This window comes from Pocillopora damicornis, chromosome 12 (genome assembly GCF_964200805.1).
Source record: "Pocillopora damicornis chromosome 12, jaPocDami1.2, whole genome shotgun sequence".
NCBI classification, from domain to species: domain Eukaryota; kingdom Metazoa; phylum Cnidaria; class Anthozoa; order Scleractinia; family Pocilloporidae; genus Pocillopora; species Pocillopora damicornis.
The window spans coordinates 6,454,868-6,471,937 of NC_142681.1; the positions used below are offsets into that span (position 1 = coordinate 6,454,868).

Consider the following 17,070-nt stretch of genomic DNA (forward strand, 5'->3'; position numbering starts at 1 on the left):
CTCCAGAATTATCTTCCGACACCATTAAAATTGTTCTCGAGGGTAATTACACCAACAACATTAGAAATTCTACCACAACATTTTTCCAACTCAACATGCTTGATATGATCCAGTGGTGGTCGCATCAGATCTGACGGAGGTACACGAAGGATAAGGACTACTCTTAGATTCATCAAGAATGAGACTAACAAAAAGAAAAAAATTGCAGACGTCAACGTCACCGTCCCGTTTAAGAATTTACATTTTGACTTGGTCACGATTTCTTCCCCACCTAGAGATCATTAGAGTGCCTTGAGTTAATAGCAAAAGCCATAACAAACGAGGAGGAATATCGCGACGCGACAATGATAACTAAAAAAAAAACAGGCGACCTGCAAAAAGAGTAGACAAACGCAAATGACGTGTCGCCATTGTTACAACTGATTGCCTTTGGCGCGACTTTTTATAGTAAAGTAAAGCATTGCCAATTCTGTGAATTTCAACAATGTAACAACATGAAAACAAAAATAAAGGGAGATCCTTCAGAGAAAACACAGTACTGTTGTCAACTTCACTACCATCTCTCGGTGACACGATGTTCAATTAATTCATTAGATATGCGTATCGAGTTTGAGAAGAGGCTCTCACAACGAGGTTCGCGTCGGCACTTTCCTACAGGATCGATAACACTGTGTCTTAACGCAAAACTATTTAACGTAGACAGAGAAGGAAAAATAATTCCCCCAACTTCATGGTAAAAGCGATTAAAAAAAACAAAACAAAAAAAGACTCGATCGAACAATTCTAACTGACAACCATGCCAAATTCTCCCAAGTAAACGACCGCTCGGATCAATCATTTCTAAATGTCGACCATGAATAGTCTCTACATCCCTAAGCCAGATCAGATTTATTCTTATCGTTATTATTACTCGGGCTTCGCAGACTGCCCGAGTTATAAATTGGGCTTTCTTTTTAGTGTTGTCGTTCAGTCACAAATCGCCGTCTCGCTAAAGCGCTCGCGTGAGGGTACGTACTGAAGCGCATGCGTAGTCAGCGTAGACTGCGCACATGGTTGAGCAATGGCGGATTTATCGAAGGTGTTGTCGCTGAACAAAGAAAGAGTGAATTGTATGGAGTCCAAGACGCTAAAAACACGTACAAAGGTAAACACAGTTCGGGGTAGACCCGCGGTTCGCGAACTTTATGAGAGATCAATTTACGAGCGAACTGTTATGAGTGAACTTTCTATCGAGGGTTATGCAATATCAAATCAGCTATTTACTGTTAAGCTACGTAGACATTATCGTGTATTAAGACGTGATCGAGGACCCAGTAGAATACCAGTACGAAGTTTGAAATGTCTGGGGAACAAGAACAGAAAACTGAAGGAATTTGTTTACAAGCGTATTGTTACAAGTATACCGAAGTCTTCCAAGCTGCAATGTTACATCCATATGAAGGTTAGAAAATTTACAAAAGTTGAAAACATAAATGTAAGCGCAGTACAAAGATTATAAACTTAAATAAAATCACACAGCATGAAAAGGTTTTGCTGAATTGTTCCAGGAGGGTTTATCAAAGGATAATTAAGTGGAAATACAAAGCTAGACGGTATTTGTCATTGTTTTCTTGCAGTAGAGATCTGTGTCTTTATAAGACCCAGACCGACATATCTAATTATTATAAATTTAAGTTGACGACAGATATAGAAAAGAATCCTGGTCCAACTCCATTGTACCTTGACCCTAACAAAACAATAACAGCACCATATAAACAGGTTGTGAGCTAGCATTTGGACAAAATTCAGGACGAGTATTGAGGGAGTTCACTAGATATTTTACCGAGCGGGTATTATAGTTCGAGACTCCGTAACAAGATCGAGTTCACGCAGTTCTGAGTCTTGTTTCATTGTTATTATCATTATTATAACTATTATTATCATTACTAAAAAAGATGAGATTCATGGAGAGATTGCACCAATCAAACAGTAAACATCTTCATCATCATTATAAGCATAATTAAAAGTTATAAAACGAGGTGAAGGCAAGTAATTGCTTTTAAAAAAATTTAGTAAATCTACCAGACAAGAACCAAAATATAACTTGTTCTGTCAATAACCAGAAAAATACTCGGAAAATAAACTCTCGACCCGCGATTTTGTCTCTTTAGCTCTTCGTAACGTACTTGCTGAACACTTCCGAGCTTATCAGATTTATCTTCTCTCAATACTCTTCGGGCGCGCAGTTGGTCCGCCAGTTGATGTTGATGTTCAGTCGTAGAAAATTCAAATTGCTGATGCTTACGGTTTCGAAAAAGATCCCAATAGAGATCAATGGAAGAGATTACCAAGTTTGAATGTCAAATCAGAAAAGGAGGCTGGGCAGCAGCTGCACAGATAGCAGAGCAATTCTTCAGGAACAACCACCACGTAACACCATGGCAAAATTTTCTGGCTACACGAACCCCTATCAACCTCCTTTACATCACAGCTGCTAGATACCTAATTGTAACCCATATTCTTCGGGTTCAAAGTAATAGTAAGTTAATCGCTTGCAGGGAAAATAGAGACAAATACAGCGGCATTATCCAAAGCTTCGATATCCCTGCAACTGGAGTGTGTTTTCCATCGCCTTATGGCAGCGCCACCTACAAGTCAGACTACGACGTCGGGCTCATCGGAGTAATTTCTGGAACCGTCACACAGCGCTTTAATCAGTATTTTCAACCCGCCACCCCGAATGGATTTGGCAAATCCTCAGAGCTTGTATTCGACACAAATGTTTACGCCTGCACCGTTGAATTCGCCATGCCCGCGATATTTCTCAAGATTCCCCGTACGTTTGCTGACAAAGTTGCAAGACTTGAAACAAAAGTGAAGTACAAAATGCAAGAATTGGCCAGTGCTTATTATAAGATTTTCAAGTACAACAATACTTTTTTTCACGCGTTGAAGACTTCAGCTAAAAATAACATGTAGGCTGCGCCTTGGCAGGTTCTGAACGAGTGGCTGACAGCGTTCGATAACATGAACAGTGCTGAAAATTTCAAAAAAGGAGCAAGAACCGACCAGGACTTCAGACTCGCCCACAATGATAAGTACCAAGCGTTTGTGGCAGCGGTATCACAAAACGGAGGATATGAAAACAAAATGATAGGTGATTAGTGATACGTAGTACTAAATATCTATAAGCTTATCGACTTGAAATGTTTCCCTATTATGTGTTAAAGGCAGTTCAGCATGCCTTTGGTTTTTCTTAGTTATCCTCTGTGATTGGTTTAGAAACCCACGCTACTCTCTCGATTATTTAGTCGGATGCAAAGCTAAAGTCAAGCCCGTTTTGGGAACTCGCGTCCTCCCGCGCTTAGAACAGTTTCCCTATTTTCATTTTCAAAGTTTATCCTATTAGTTATAATTGCCTCTTGACATCTACAATAAATAAACGGTCGAATGATTTGGCTATAAAAAAAATGATGGTAAAAAATCGAATGAAACTACAAATATTCCGAAAACAGCTTTTTTCAGCTGTCACTAGATGAAATACATTCAGCTCGATGGTTTGACAGAACAGGAGTATTCAAAAACAAATACCGCGGGCGCTTATTCAAGGAATAACTATGTTGCATCATAAGGTTAAACAACATGCAATACTGAGTTAAAATTAAATTCAAGTAACGATCAACACGAACAATTCCTGCCTCAACAGACAACGTTGTTAAGATACTACTCTACGCTGCAGAGGCATATCACACTCGTGGCGCCATACGGCATGTGGTACAGCGCATGCAGATGAAAGCAATCGGCAGGGACGTGTTTAACACACCGCTGTTAACTTATGACCTGTGGGTGTCCATGATTGAAAACTGGGAAGATGTAAATAAGGAGTACCAACATTGTGAGGATCCGAATGACTTCGTAGTGGAATGCTTGAACAAGATGAGTGGATACCTGTCGAGGATGTTCAACGCGATGCGATTAGTCTGTGTCCGTCTGCCATCTGGAGCAGTCAGGGATTGTTAGCTTTTGGTACATCTGATGACTCTGAAGCAGCTACGCTGCAATGGCGGCGAAAGGACTAAGCCACAGAACCTAAAAGTTATTACAATTTTTTGAAAAATTTCCAATATAATGGAACTCTCTTTATTATCTTAAAGGAGATAAAGAAAGATGAATGCCAAAATACACTCTTGAATCTAGAACAGTTTTTCCTTTCGCTTCGAATTCCTTTGTCGACCCAGGAAAATCAATTGAAACTTAGTCTTGCATGAAAGTGGAACGATTTTGGTCTAAACTTGATTCAAACGTAACTTAAGCGAATATAAACGACTGGAATTCAGGAGTGTAAATTGTTCTTTGTCAACTTAATTTAACCCAAACAGCTCCTTAACGTTGGAGAGAATAATAACAACCGAATTGACAAAACTGTTTCAGACGATGTTCAAGATATAACAAGAATGACTTCAAAATCAATCTATTCCACCCTGATCAAACGAATCCAGATTTCTCCGACTGCCCAATCTAAGTTTAATTCCGTATATAATATTTCAGGTAATATAGACTGGAAAAATATCTATCTGTTGCCGGGTCGAGTCACTCTTGACACCAGAACGAGAGCCTTTCAATACAAAATCTTAAATCGTATTCTCTACACCAATAAAATCCTATATAAAATGAATTTGGTTCCTTCTCCGATGTGTACCTTTTGTGGAGATCACGAAGAAACTCTTGAGCATCTTCTAATCAGCTGTACCTACACTAAAAACTTTTGGCTTTCGGTTATTTCTTGGTTAAACACTTACAATATGAAAATTGATAAGCTTGATGAGGTAACAATCCTCTTTGGTATTTCCGATAATATCCCTGGGAATTGTTTGTTAAATCACATAATCATTCTTGGAAAATATACCATTTATTCATGTCGTTGTAAAAATATCAAGCCGTCTGTATCCTTACTGAAGGCTAAAACATCTGAAACTCGGAAATTTGAATTTTTGATTGCAAAAAAGAATAAAAAAGAATCTATTAATTATAAAAAATGGGAAAACATGTTAGTGTAATTCAATAGATGAGTATCGGGTATTAACAGTTATAGACGCAGTTGTACATACAGTCGTTCTACCAAAAAAGGAATTTGATGTAGATTAGTATTTGTACAAATTAGGCTTATATTATTATATAACCACAACATAAATTAAATCTAGCCGACTGTGAATGTAATGTAATGTAGTATTTCGTAATTAGTGTTAGTGAGTAGCGTAAGCGTTAGTGTAATTAACTTTGTATTTGTTTGTATTACTCTAGTATTTGTGCTTTAAGTGAAAATAAAAAAAATGTTAAAAAAAAAAAAAAAAACTTAATTTAACCGCATTTATTTGAAAAAAAAAGGTTAAAGCCAACTGTCGTATTAAACACTTTAATGTGGAACACCTAAACTAGGATTACTTTCTCCTATGAATTATTTCTTAGGCAAAAACTGTTTACACAAGTAATTTGTGAGAACCATTTTCATCTTGAAATAAAAAAAACTGTTGGAAGCGATCAAGTGATAGGTTGTTTCTGGTCATTAAGTTGAACTTATTCGTGAACCCAGATCCCACGAGTGAGTCTGGCCGAGGGAGATTCGGATAGGAATTTATGTCTGTTAAGTCGAGTGGTGCATGCGCAAAGAGGATCGAAACTGTCTTTGACAAATGAATCCACAGTCAGATTAAGGAACATAGAGAGGCCGCTGAGAGAATAACTCAAAACAGTGGTCATAAATTCAATCGTTAATCTTCCTCAAAAAGAGATTCAGGTTGTCAGTGGAAAATCATATGAGATGTCCATGGTTTCAATTCAGGGAGTTTCATTGATCACTAGCCTATACATTTCTCGGTTAAAAGCACAAAAGGAAAGAAACTGAAAATATTCGCCATAGGTTTCAAAGAGCTCGCATAAATTGTTAATGATTATTTCAAAATTACTCGGCAAATTTTTGACGTGCTTCTTCTTGACCTAACCCTGTTTTAGGGTTTAGAATTGAACTGACTCTCGAGTGAGTCATGAATAATTTCAATCATCAGATTCTATTCGATGAGCCCCCTTTTTTTCTCGTTCTTTGTAACACAACCTACGGCGACGTAAAAATGTGAGACACTTTGTAAACAATAAAGCGCCTTTGCTTCATTAAGTAAGATTACTCTTACGATAATTGGAAGGTCATCCAAAATCTTTTTTGCTCCAGACAGTGGTTTTTTTCAGTTTTTCTTTGGATCGAACCCTGGTTTTCCATTTGGAGGTCTCATCATGCAAATGATTATACAGTAGGGAAATACTTTGGAAACAAAAATGAAAATGAAAATAGAAGGAGAAGATTAACTGCATCGCTCTATTGAGGAAAAGCATCTAACCAGCCAGCAGTGTCTGGTAGCGACTACATCAATTTTACCAATGACATGTTTTGAGATAATTAGTAATGAAACGTCTGCGGTTGTTGCAAGATCACTTTTATCTGTCAATCTCAATAGTCCTTCGTGCTTTAGGGCTTCATTTAACTTTCGAAAAAGAGCACACACGAGATATTGGTACTGGTGTCGTGTATTGATTCACTGCTCTTCTAGGAGTGCGTCAAATCAAAAGGTGAGGAAACGATTTTGAGCCAAAGTAAATTGTTCTTTAATGGACACTGATAATTTTAAAAAGTAGACTTTACTGAAAAGTCAAGAGGAAGTAAAGCGTAAAATTGGGGGTGAGAGGAAATATATATGTTACAGAATGTTTGTAACTTTTCAGGAATCGGTTGATCTAACTTAAATGTTGTGAACTCGACCGAATCCCTAGCTACCCGCATAGTTTAGAAACATCCCTGTTGGTTTCTTATTGTGAATAATTAGAATGAAGAGTTTCCTTGATCGTGCAAAACAAGAAAATGCCAAAAACTAACTTTTCACTAGTTTTCCACAAACTGTCATTAAATGTTATGAATACTAAATACCGCTACTAACTTTGTTTGCCAAGTAAACGTTTACATAAAACAATAGGTGTCGTAAAAAATCGTGAGCCAGAAAATATTTCCTTTCAGGACGTCATTAAAAGTTAATGGAAAATGCTTTTCCTTTCAGATTTTGTAGTCTGTTTAGACAGTTGGGGAAAAGATTATTACTATTTCCAAGGTGTATTGTAGGCAAACACTTCGGAAAAAATTAAATAAAATGGATAGGTTATCCACATCGCGCTGTTCCCGAAAAAGCTTCTAACAAGCCAGCAGTGTCTGGTAGCGACAGTATTAGCTTTACCAATGACACGTTTTGAAATCATTAGTAATTAAATGTCCCTATGCTTGTGGCAAGACTAGTTTTAGCTGTAAATCTCAGTGGTCCTTTGTGTTTTGAAGTTTCATTCAAATTCCGAAAAGAGCGTACAAGGACTGTTGGGGCCTTGTTTTGCTTTAAGTCGCTGCCCTTAGGATTAAATCAAATCAAAAGGTGAACTAAGAAGTTTAAGATAAGAGTGTAAATTTCTTTGATTGAGGCGGATAGTTTGTGAAAAGTAGACTAAACCGAGAAATCAAAAAAAGGTAGAAAAAATAAGTGGTGAGTCAGAGGAGATATAGATGTTACAAAATGTTTCTAACATTTCAGGTATTGATAGTTTAATTTAAGTATTGCGAACTCGACCAAATTAGATACCGTTAGAAACGCCCCCGTTGGTTTCTAATTGTGAATTACCAAATGAAGATTTTCCTTGACTGTTCAAAACATGAAGAAATGTAATAAACTAAGTTTTATTTCAGTTTTCCTCATAAAAGACATTAAATGTAATAAATACTATATACAGCTGCCAAGATTGTCCGGCAAGTAAATTTAAAATAATAGATGTCGAAAACAATCGTGAGCCTGAAAAAATATTGACTTTTTGGAAGTCATTAAAATCTAATGGATAATAATTGTTCTTTACATTTTGTAGTCTTTTAGACCGTTGAGAAAAGAAGATTACCATAGTAACACCCTTAAGGAGTAGGTTAGTATCATTTTCTGAAAGAGACCTTGATGAAACAAATCGCAAATTATCAACTGACATCTCATTTGACGACAAAAACGTAAATTGAAATCAAAAGAAAATTGGAGTTGACTAATCAAGACTTGTGGCATAGCTCAGAAAATCGTATGTTTTATAGTTTTAGGTCCTAGAATAATACTGACGATTTCTAAAATTTCAGAATTAAAATCTTATCAATGCTGTGAAAATAAAAATTGGTTTAAGTAAGTTTGTGATCAGTCTACCTATTTTGGTCAGCTCGTATAATTAATGTGAACTAAGTGATTCTGTCACGCGATGGAATGAAAGCTAAAAAATTCATCCAACAATATTAACTATACGCTTTACTAATTAACTATAATGCTTTCAAATGAAGTTCTTTGAAAAGCTCTAAACCTTTTAAAAGGTACGCCTGGTACAACTTCATACTCGTAGAAGCACTGGTGGAAAAATTAAAGGGTCCTCCAGATGCTTTTAAGTACTTCTACTTACATGCAATTAGCAATGGTTGTTATGGTCAAACAATAAAAGAGCAGTGTTAAATCGTTTACAAAAGTGTTACTTTTTGTCATGAAAGGGTAAGGCTTTTGTTCAAGAAGATTTTCATCTGAAGGTCAACTTATATTAGTTTCTTGGTTATGAGCTGAAAGAAAGGGAAAGAAACAAACCGCGACTGGTTGTTCAGAGTTTGATCATAAAACGTAGTCAATTAACGTGTTCTTAGCTTCTCTTAACGCTTGAAAAACCAATTAATTGCTTCCCTCTCAGTTGCACATCTTGTCAGCAGCTGTAGAAAAAACACGTTTTGTCGTTATCGTTCTATAAGTCTTGTCATCGGCGTCTTGTAAAACAAAGGTAGATAAAAATTGTCCGAAAAATGTTAAACAAAGAAAAAGTTTGGACCTTAACTTTAAAAGCTAATGACAATGACCATTAAAATTATGAGGTCACCTCTGATTTGCCATCGTGTTGATGGGCTGGTTTTAATTTTCAAGATCGAAGCAGTGAATTCTCGGCATCGCGGTGTAAAAATTTATCTCACGCAAGCGATCATAATTTTAGGAAAGAGCTGCAATGAACGCAGAACAATCATATCGATGTAAATAAGATGAAACATAAAATCCATTAGCCAGGTACACTAGAAAGAAAAGCACTTAAACAACCAATTATCTCTGTTAATACCTGTACCAGCCATTCCAGTGACATAATTAGAAATCATTAGTAATTAAACATCAGCTGGTGGCCAGTCCAGTTTAAGCCATGAATATCAAGCGCAGTTTTTGCCCTTCACAAGTCTCACTCAACTTTCAGACAGTACACAGTATTGGGCTCAAACCAAATGTTTTCTTCGTAAAATTAGAGCTTTGAGTCTTGGTCTCCTAAGCAGCTACGTCAAATCCAAAGGTAGGATAAAAGTGCTAAAAGAAAATTGCCAATCAGCAAAAAGTACCGCATTTTTTAAAATTATGACCTCTTACTAGGGGGCTATAATTTAGGGCTTGAGGAGAGAGATTAATTGGAGAGTCATAATTTGTTTTCAAGGTAATCCTCTAAAACTGCGAGCATGTACTTACTACAGTAATGACGATAAAGCATAAGAATTATTTTGAACAATTTGTCGTTGATTGTGAATGTAATTAGCTGAAATGAAGCCGGAAAATTACCAGCGGTGAATTGAATTTGTGGTAGGATATCTATAACCAAGAAAATAGCTGATATTCTCTTGCTATAACCAAGGATCTTTAATCTCTCTTTAATCGCAACAAAGGAAAAAACTAGAAACAACGAAAATAAAGAAATGAAACAGAGTTTCCTTTCATCTACCCACATAACGTCAAAAAAGTGCACAGCAATGAATACTGGTTACAACTGTTAAGCAGAAGAAGTAAATAAAATGTCACGAGTGTCGCAAAATACTTCTTGCCATCCGGATATCATTTAATTCAATGAACACTGATTTATTATCGTGATTATTAGCGCACTCTGTTTCTAGAACTGACATTCAGACCAAATCAAAACATACGTTTTGCAACTTCCCCGTTGATTTTCGATCGTTCTTTACTGGAATGAAAATAACTCTTAAGACAATAAAACAAAAAAGCGTTGGAAAAAAACAACTTTTAACTTTTGAATAACTTTTAGCCGTCATCGTTAAATTATTTAACTATAATGGCTGTTAATCTACATAATACGGCTCGGTTACGGCAGGAAAGATTTTAGCTGTCGTATTATTCTATCTTGCTTTCACCTAAAGCTTCAATCAGTAGCCCCAAAGTCTTAAATGAGGCAATTTTCATATTGAACACCCTATAGAAATCTGCGAACTTGTTTATTTTAAGTTTCCTCGCTCAGTGAGTACTTTGAGTCGTGATCAGCTGCTAATGATATTATATTAGTCACTGTAATATTTTTTAACTCTTGCTCGTAGGCACTGAATTAAACTCTGACTTATTATGGATTTTTTTGCTTTAGAAGTCTCAGATATACTAAAATGATATTCACTTTGAGTATCTTGGTTTTCATGTTGGTGCAAGGACATGTGGTGAGTAATGAAAAACCAGGTTGAATAATTGGTTTTCTTAAAGAAATTGATTTTAAGTTTAATATTTGGGGGTTATGCACAATATCCACTGACTGTGTTTTTCTTACTCAATACGTTAAAGTAAAGCCAGATATACGAAAGATTTTCGACCTAAAAGTTTGGGAAATTTACAAAAACAGTAACTCTCGTTCGCGTACGAAATGATTCCGGACCGACATCCCTTATTTACTCTCCCAGGTTCCACCTCCCGACAAGTAACTACTCACCGACATGGTCCGAGACTTGAACATTTTGATTCTTAACTAAATTCTTCATGTCGGTGTCATAGCAAAAGTATATCAGAATGGAGAATATATCTGCTGATGTTAGGGTGTAAAGAGCTAGACCAAATAAAGGAGTGCTATGTAATGTGTACAATACTGTATAACAGGTTTGCGACAGCGAGGTCTTTCCAGTTTCCATTTTCGAGGTAGATTCTGTCGAACACCAGCCGACTGATCCGCAGAAAAACGACGAAATTGAGGCTCTCCAAGGAATAAACGTTACTGAAAGGTATACGACTTATTGCATATACCAGGAGCTTAGCTACCGCGAATACATCACATTGGAAGTCATTACAATTACCTAGTCGTATTTTGTATTGCCTACATTTTGCATCGATTGTTATCACAATTACCATAGTCAAAAGTATCGTGGCTTGACTTGAAACAGCGATTATTATGAAGCGTACCTATCAAACATATTTTTTTAACTAAGCTTAAGGGCAATGATATATATATAGCTTCGGTTAAATTCAGTGCACAAGCTTTGATTCCTTATGGTACTCAGATATTTTCCACGTTCCCGACAGAAGAAAAATATTTGTCTTGTTTCATTACTGAGCTTTCAAATTACTGTATTTCTCGTCCCTTTTATCATAACAAGACATTTTTTCCTTGCTATAGATTCGAAGACCCCAAAGTTGAAGATAAGGATATCGCCTGGATGGAGAAAATCATAGATTCCTACGGCTTCAAGAATAACTCCAGAGGTGATATGTGGACGGAACAGCCTTCCTTTGAGGATCGTCTTGAAGAGAAGGAATTCAAGAAACACGCAGAGAAGGCAAAGGGTTTTTTTCGGAAATTTATCACAAACTTTTACAAGATGTGACAAAAGATCATAAAAACAAACTCCTTAAAATTACAGCCGCTAGGTATCTTTTAGTTACTCACATTCTTTGGCTTGTAAGTGGGAAGAAGTTAACAGCTTGCAAGGAAAAGAGGAGCAGTTACACCAAAATTCCACTAAGTTGGGAGATTCCCAAGCATGGAGTGTGTTTTCCTAAACCATATGGCAGCGCCACTTACAAATCGGACTACGACGTCGGGCTTATTGGAAAAGATTCTGGAACCGTCACTCAGAAATTTAATAGGTATTTTGAAGATACATTTAAAATACCATCGGAACTTGTATTTGACACAAATGTTTACGCCTTCACTCTGGAATTCGCCATGCCCGCGATGTTTACCAGCCTTCCCCCCTTATTTACTTTCGGTCTTCACAAACTTGAGCAAACGAAGTGGTACAAAATGCAAGAATTAGCCAGTGCTTATTACAAGGTCTTCAAGTACAACGAAGATTTTTTTGAGGAAATGAAGAAGGAAGCTACTGACAAAATAGAAGATAAAATGGCCAAAAAAATATTGCATTTTTGGCTTAGAATATTTGAAGATATGAACCAGCAGGTGCCTTTGCAACAAAAGAATACACCACTGGCTGCGTTCAGATTAGCCCACAATAAGAAGTACCAGGAGTACCTGCAAAGCATGTCGCAGGGAGAAACAGGAGGATATCAAAGAGAATCAACAGGTAATTAGAGATCAGACAGACTAGAAATTTATAGAACTGTTTATATTGGCAATAGGACCGAGTGAAGTCTAATTCGGTCTGTAATCATACGAGTGATTAACAAAATCGGACGCCCGATTTGTCAATTACGAGTACGATTACGAATAGAATCGGATGACTCGAAGTCCTGTTACCAGTTAATCATAATCCTTACAACTTCCGGAAAAAAACAAATACATTTAGGACAAACATATCTGGTAGAGACAATTTCTAAAATAAAAAATCTTCCATTTTGGAAATTCCCCAGATTTTTCGGTTTCAGGATAAGTGGTTGTTTCTATGGTTATTGTGATTGATTGATTTAACTGAATGGACTTAGTACTGCGGAAAATCAATTCAAAATGCGCAAAAAAAGTCCCAATAGTATTTAATTCATGACGATACTAACCTTTTCAAGCCCATTTGACACTCTCCTTTGATGATGTGAGCAACTAAATAGAAACGCCATGCAAGATCCTTTAACTTTTGCATTTTAATCAGTGGTACAAAAAGTATCGGTGAAAAATTAAAAAAAAAAAAGAGCCACTTCCCGCACAGCGGTTGTGATAAACTTTAAAAAATAGGACCCCGAGGATTTGATATCGTATATTTAACAAATAGATTCCAAATTGCCGTGCGTGTGTTTAGCAATAGATCACAGATGACGTCAAAATGTGGTAAGAACAAAAAAGTGGCACACGAGGCGTAGCCGAGTGTGTCACTGATGTTCTTATCACATTTTGACGTCCTCTGTTATCTATTACTGAACAGACGCACGGCAACTTGGAATCTATTTGTTTTATATAATAAAGAATTAAAAAAATTTTAATGATAACGTCATCTATACCTCTGTCCTCCAATAGATCATAAGTGGGAACCAATCAGAATGCGTGCATAACTGAGCTTATTATATAGATACATGTAGGCTTGAATTAACAGTTATGTACAATTACGCTCTTTCACAGAACACCTCGCCAAGGCCCTCCTCTACGCTGCAGAGGCATATCACACTCGAGGCGCCATTCGGCATGTGGTACAGGGTCTTCAGATGAATGCAATCCCCACGTGCCAATATTACACGCCGCTATCAACTTACGACCTGTGGGTGTCCATGATTGAAAACTGGGGAGAGGCGAATAAGGAGTGCAAACACTGTAAACTCATTTCCGTTGCGGAGTGCTTGATGAAGATGAGCAAGTACCTGTCGAGAATGTTTGACGCGATGCGAGTGATCCGAAGTTCCCGTCTACCAAAGAAAGACAGAGAAGGATTGTTAGACTTCGGAACAACCGATGACCCAGAGTTCGTGACTGACCTTCTACTGCGATACCGAAGGAGTGGCAAGGAACTCTCGCCAGCAGCTAAGCAATTTGTAAAGCTTTTTTTGGAAAAGTTCAAATGTGGCCTTAATGGAAACCTTTCGAATTTTCAGTCAAATTGTTTGAAAAAAATTCAAATTGAAGTTAATGCCTACAACAAAAAGTTGGCTGCCAAAGTGAACAAGATAGTGGGGATGAGATTTTCTGAACCCCCTCCAAACAGGTTTTAACGATCGTCAGAAAGACAGGTGGAAATGTAGAAATTCACCAATTATGAAAATTGCAAATTCTCAAAAATTACTATAATATCTAGAGAAACGCTATAAAAACGTATCCAAAAATAATATTCTCTATTTACTCATTTCATAGTTACTGTACATCAAATCAGTCTTTACTTATCATAATGATTCGATTTATAGCCCGGACACTTATAACCTTCTTGTACCTCAAGGGAGGGCGCTTCTTCAAAACAGGGCGTTTATTTCTCTTCTGAGAAACAGCGAAATGTGTGAAACAAAGCTTTGATGTTTATTTGAAAAGAATTAAGATGACTGGAACTGAACGAACTTGTTTTCCCTGGATCCTTGCTGGCTAGAACGACCAGCCAAGTAATCGTCACCAAGTTTTAAGACGTGATTATTCGTTTCAGGGAACTGTGTAATTACGTACGTAGGACCCTTGTTCTTATGGTTGAGGGACTGTGACGTAGACCACTGTTTTTGTAATGAGGCTTTTAGTTGAAAAATTGAGAGAAGTTGAACTACGGTTGATCTCATTGGAATAGGAGCTGCTTATTAGAAAAAAGAATTCTTATTCAATAGTGGCGCTTATTAACAAAAACCAGATTAGAAGGGGGTGCTTATTAGAGAGGAACGCTTATTGAAACGAGGGCGCTAAATTGAATCAATACGGTATCTGTATTAAGGGACGTTCAGATAGAGAGGTGTCAATAGTAAATCTTATTTAGGAAATATTTAAGCGGTTCCTTAAGCTTATGCAACATCTGGCCAGGAAAAACCAATTGGCCCAAGATTTCCTTGTTTCTCTTGGCCGTGTAGCTTAGAACTAGCGTACAACTGGCTTGCAAGTGGACAAACTGTGACAATTTGGGCAGCGGAGATAAGACACTTGGCGTGAAACTCTATGGTTGTACTTCAGTGGTCATGGATTTTGATCAAAAGCGAGGTGACTAAGATAATTGTCTTCTGGTTAATATAGACTACATTTGGATAGTCTAGAAAATTGACGATCCCAACTTCTAATCGCTCGACCACTGAAAACGAAGTCAGTCTGATTTCAAGCGTGTGCGATTAAAACTGCCAAAATTGAATCTGTTGAAGTCTACGTTGTATATTTGAACGAAGGAAATTAGAGTTCGTCATTGTACTTGCGGGTGAAAAAGGAACAGGTGAGGCCAGTGGCGCTAACGAAAGAGACCACTTTTAAGGGTTGGACTTCTCGAAGCATGCTAAGTTCTGGTCCAGATTTTTTTACCGCAATGACAACATAATGTGTTGTTTTATGGCTAACTCGGGATTAAAGTCAAACGTGCTTCAACGAGCCCGACCAAGAAAAACTACTTTATTCTAAATACCTAACCTTAAAGCAACAAGCGAAGTTCACGAGTTTATATTACACTTCGTCAAGTTATTTTAATCGCATTTATCACAAAAAAAAATTAAACTCTTCCTCAAAAGCCAACAGTTGTACTAAGTATTGTAACACCAAAGTTACATTTACTGCTTCTGTAAACCCAGGTAATCATGCTTAAATAAAAGACTGTTGGAACCAATCCAAGGTTAAGTCTTTGTAGTATTTCCGATAAAGCAAACTCTCGAGTGAGCCACCTAATATTGAGCCCATACCCTATGGAGTCGATTGCTCGCACGGTCAAAGGAAGATACGGGGAATTAGGCGTCAGTGAAGTCGGTCACTCACAAAGCTCTCCGATTGAGTGTAGAGAAGCAAAACCAAAGTAATCACTAAAGCCAATCAGAACAATGGTTATCATCACTGAACAACGAGAACTCAAAAGTAAGAACAGGAGAACTTTAACTCCCAAGATCTCATTAACAATTCTCCCTACTGTCTGCCATAAAATACTCATGGTTTCAATTTGGAGAATTTGGTATTGCATCAACTTGAAGTCCCCTAATTGGTCTCCTCACTTGCCTGCTCGATTCTGTGTTGATATTGTAAGGAGAAATTCTGCTTCGGTCACTCATAGGAGTTAAAGGGTTAAGCGCGAGAAACGTTACTAACCAACCTGGGATTGATATCAGTTTTGCGTTTGATTGGTTGAGATGGTGGTTGAGGTTTGAGACCAAAATCACACAGCGAAGTAAAGCAAATCCAAAGCACTCCAGAATTATCTTCCGACACCATTAAAAATTGTTCTCGAGGGTAATTACACCAACAACATTAGAAATTCTACCACAACATTTTTCCAACTCAACATGCTTGATATGATCCAGTGGTGGTCGCATCAGATCTGACGGAGGTACACGAAGGATAAGGACTACTCTTAGATTCATCAAGAATGAGACTAATAAAAAGAAAAAAATTGCAGACGTCAACGTCACCGTCCCGTTCAAGAGTTTAGATTTTGACTTGGTCACGATTTCTTCCCCACCTAGAGATCATTCGAGTGCCTTGAATTAATCGCAAAAGCCATAACAAACGAGGAAGAATATTGCGACGCGACAATGATAACTCAAAAAAAAAACAGGCGACCTGCAAAAAGAGTAGACAAACGCAAATGACGAGTCGCCATTGTTACAACTGATTGCCTTTGGCGCGACTTTTTATAGTAAAGCAAAGCATTGCCAATTCTGTGAATTTCAACAATGTAACAACATGAAAACGACAATAAAGGGAGATCCTTCAGAGAAAACACAGTACTGCTGTCAACTTCACTACCATCTCTCGGTGACACGATATTCAATTAGTTCATTATTTGTGCGTACCGAGTTTGAGAAGAGGCTCTCACAACGAGGTTCGCGTCGGCACTTTCCTAAAGGATCGATAACACTGTGTCTTGACGCAAAACTATTTAACGTAGACAGAGAAGGAAAAATAATTCCCCCAACTTCATGGTGAAAGCGATTAAAAAAAACAAAACAAAAAAAGACTCAATCGAACAATTCTAACTGACAACCATGCCAAATTCTCCCAAGTAAACGACCGCTCGGATCAATCATTTCTAAATGTCGACCATGAATAGTCTCTACATCCCTAAGCCAGATCAGATTTATTCTTATCGTTATTATTACTCGGGCTTCGCAGACTGCCCGAGTTATAAATTGGGCTTTCTTTTTAGTGTTGTCGTTCAGTCACAAATCGCCG

The 17,070-nt window shown here is 37.3% G+C and overlaps 1 protein-coding gene and 1 pseudogene across 2 annotated transcripts; both read left to right on the top strand.

Annotated features, from left to right (window-relative positions):
• Window positions 1-2,313: 2,313 nt before the first annotated feature.
• LOC149036243 (uncharacterized) lies at window positions 2,314-3,999 on the top strand (annotated as a pseudogene).
• Window positions 4,000-9,250: 5,251 nt separating this feature from the next.
• LOC113671900 (uncharacterized) lies at window positions 9,251-15,517 on the top strand. 2 transcript variants are annotated; one of them, XM_089190684.1, is made up of 5 exons: window positions 9,251-9,399; window positions 10,468-10,537; window positions 10,968-11,089; window positions 11,482-12,388; window positions 13,372-15,517. In XM_089190684.1, exons 4-5 carry the CDS (start codon window positions 12,031-12,033, stop codon window positions 13,953-13,955), a joined length of 942 nt encoding a protein of 313 aa, XP_089046810.1. In that variant the 5' UTR covers window positions 9,251-9,399; window positions 10,468-10,537; window positions 10,968-11,089; window positions 11,482-12,030; the 3' UTR covers window positions 13,956-15,517. The 2 variants fall into 2 exon arrangements, with proteins under 2 accessions (XP_089046810.1, XP_089046811.1); XM_089190685.1 differs by having other exon boundaries at window positions 9,278-9,399; window positions 10,471-10,537.
• The last annotated feature ends 1,553 nt before the right edge of the window (window positions 15,518-17,070 follow it).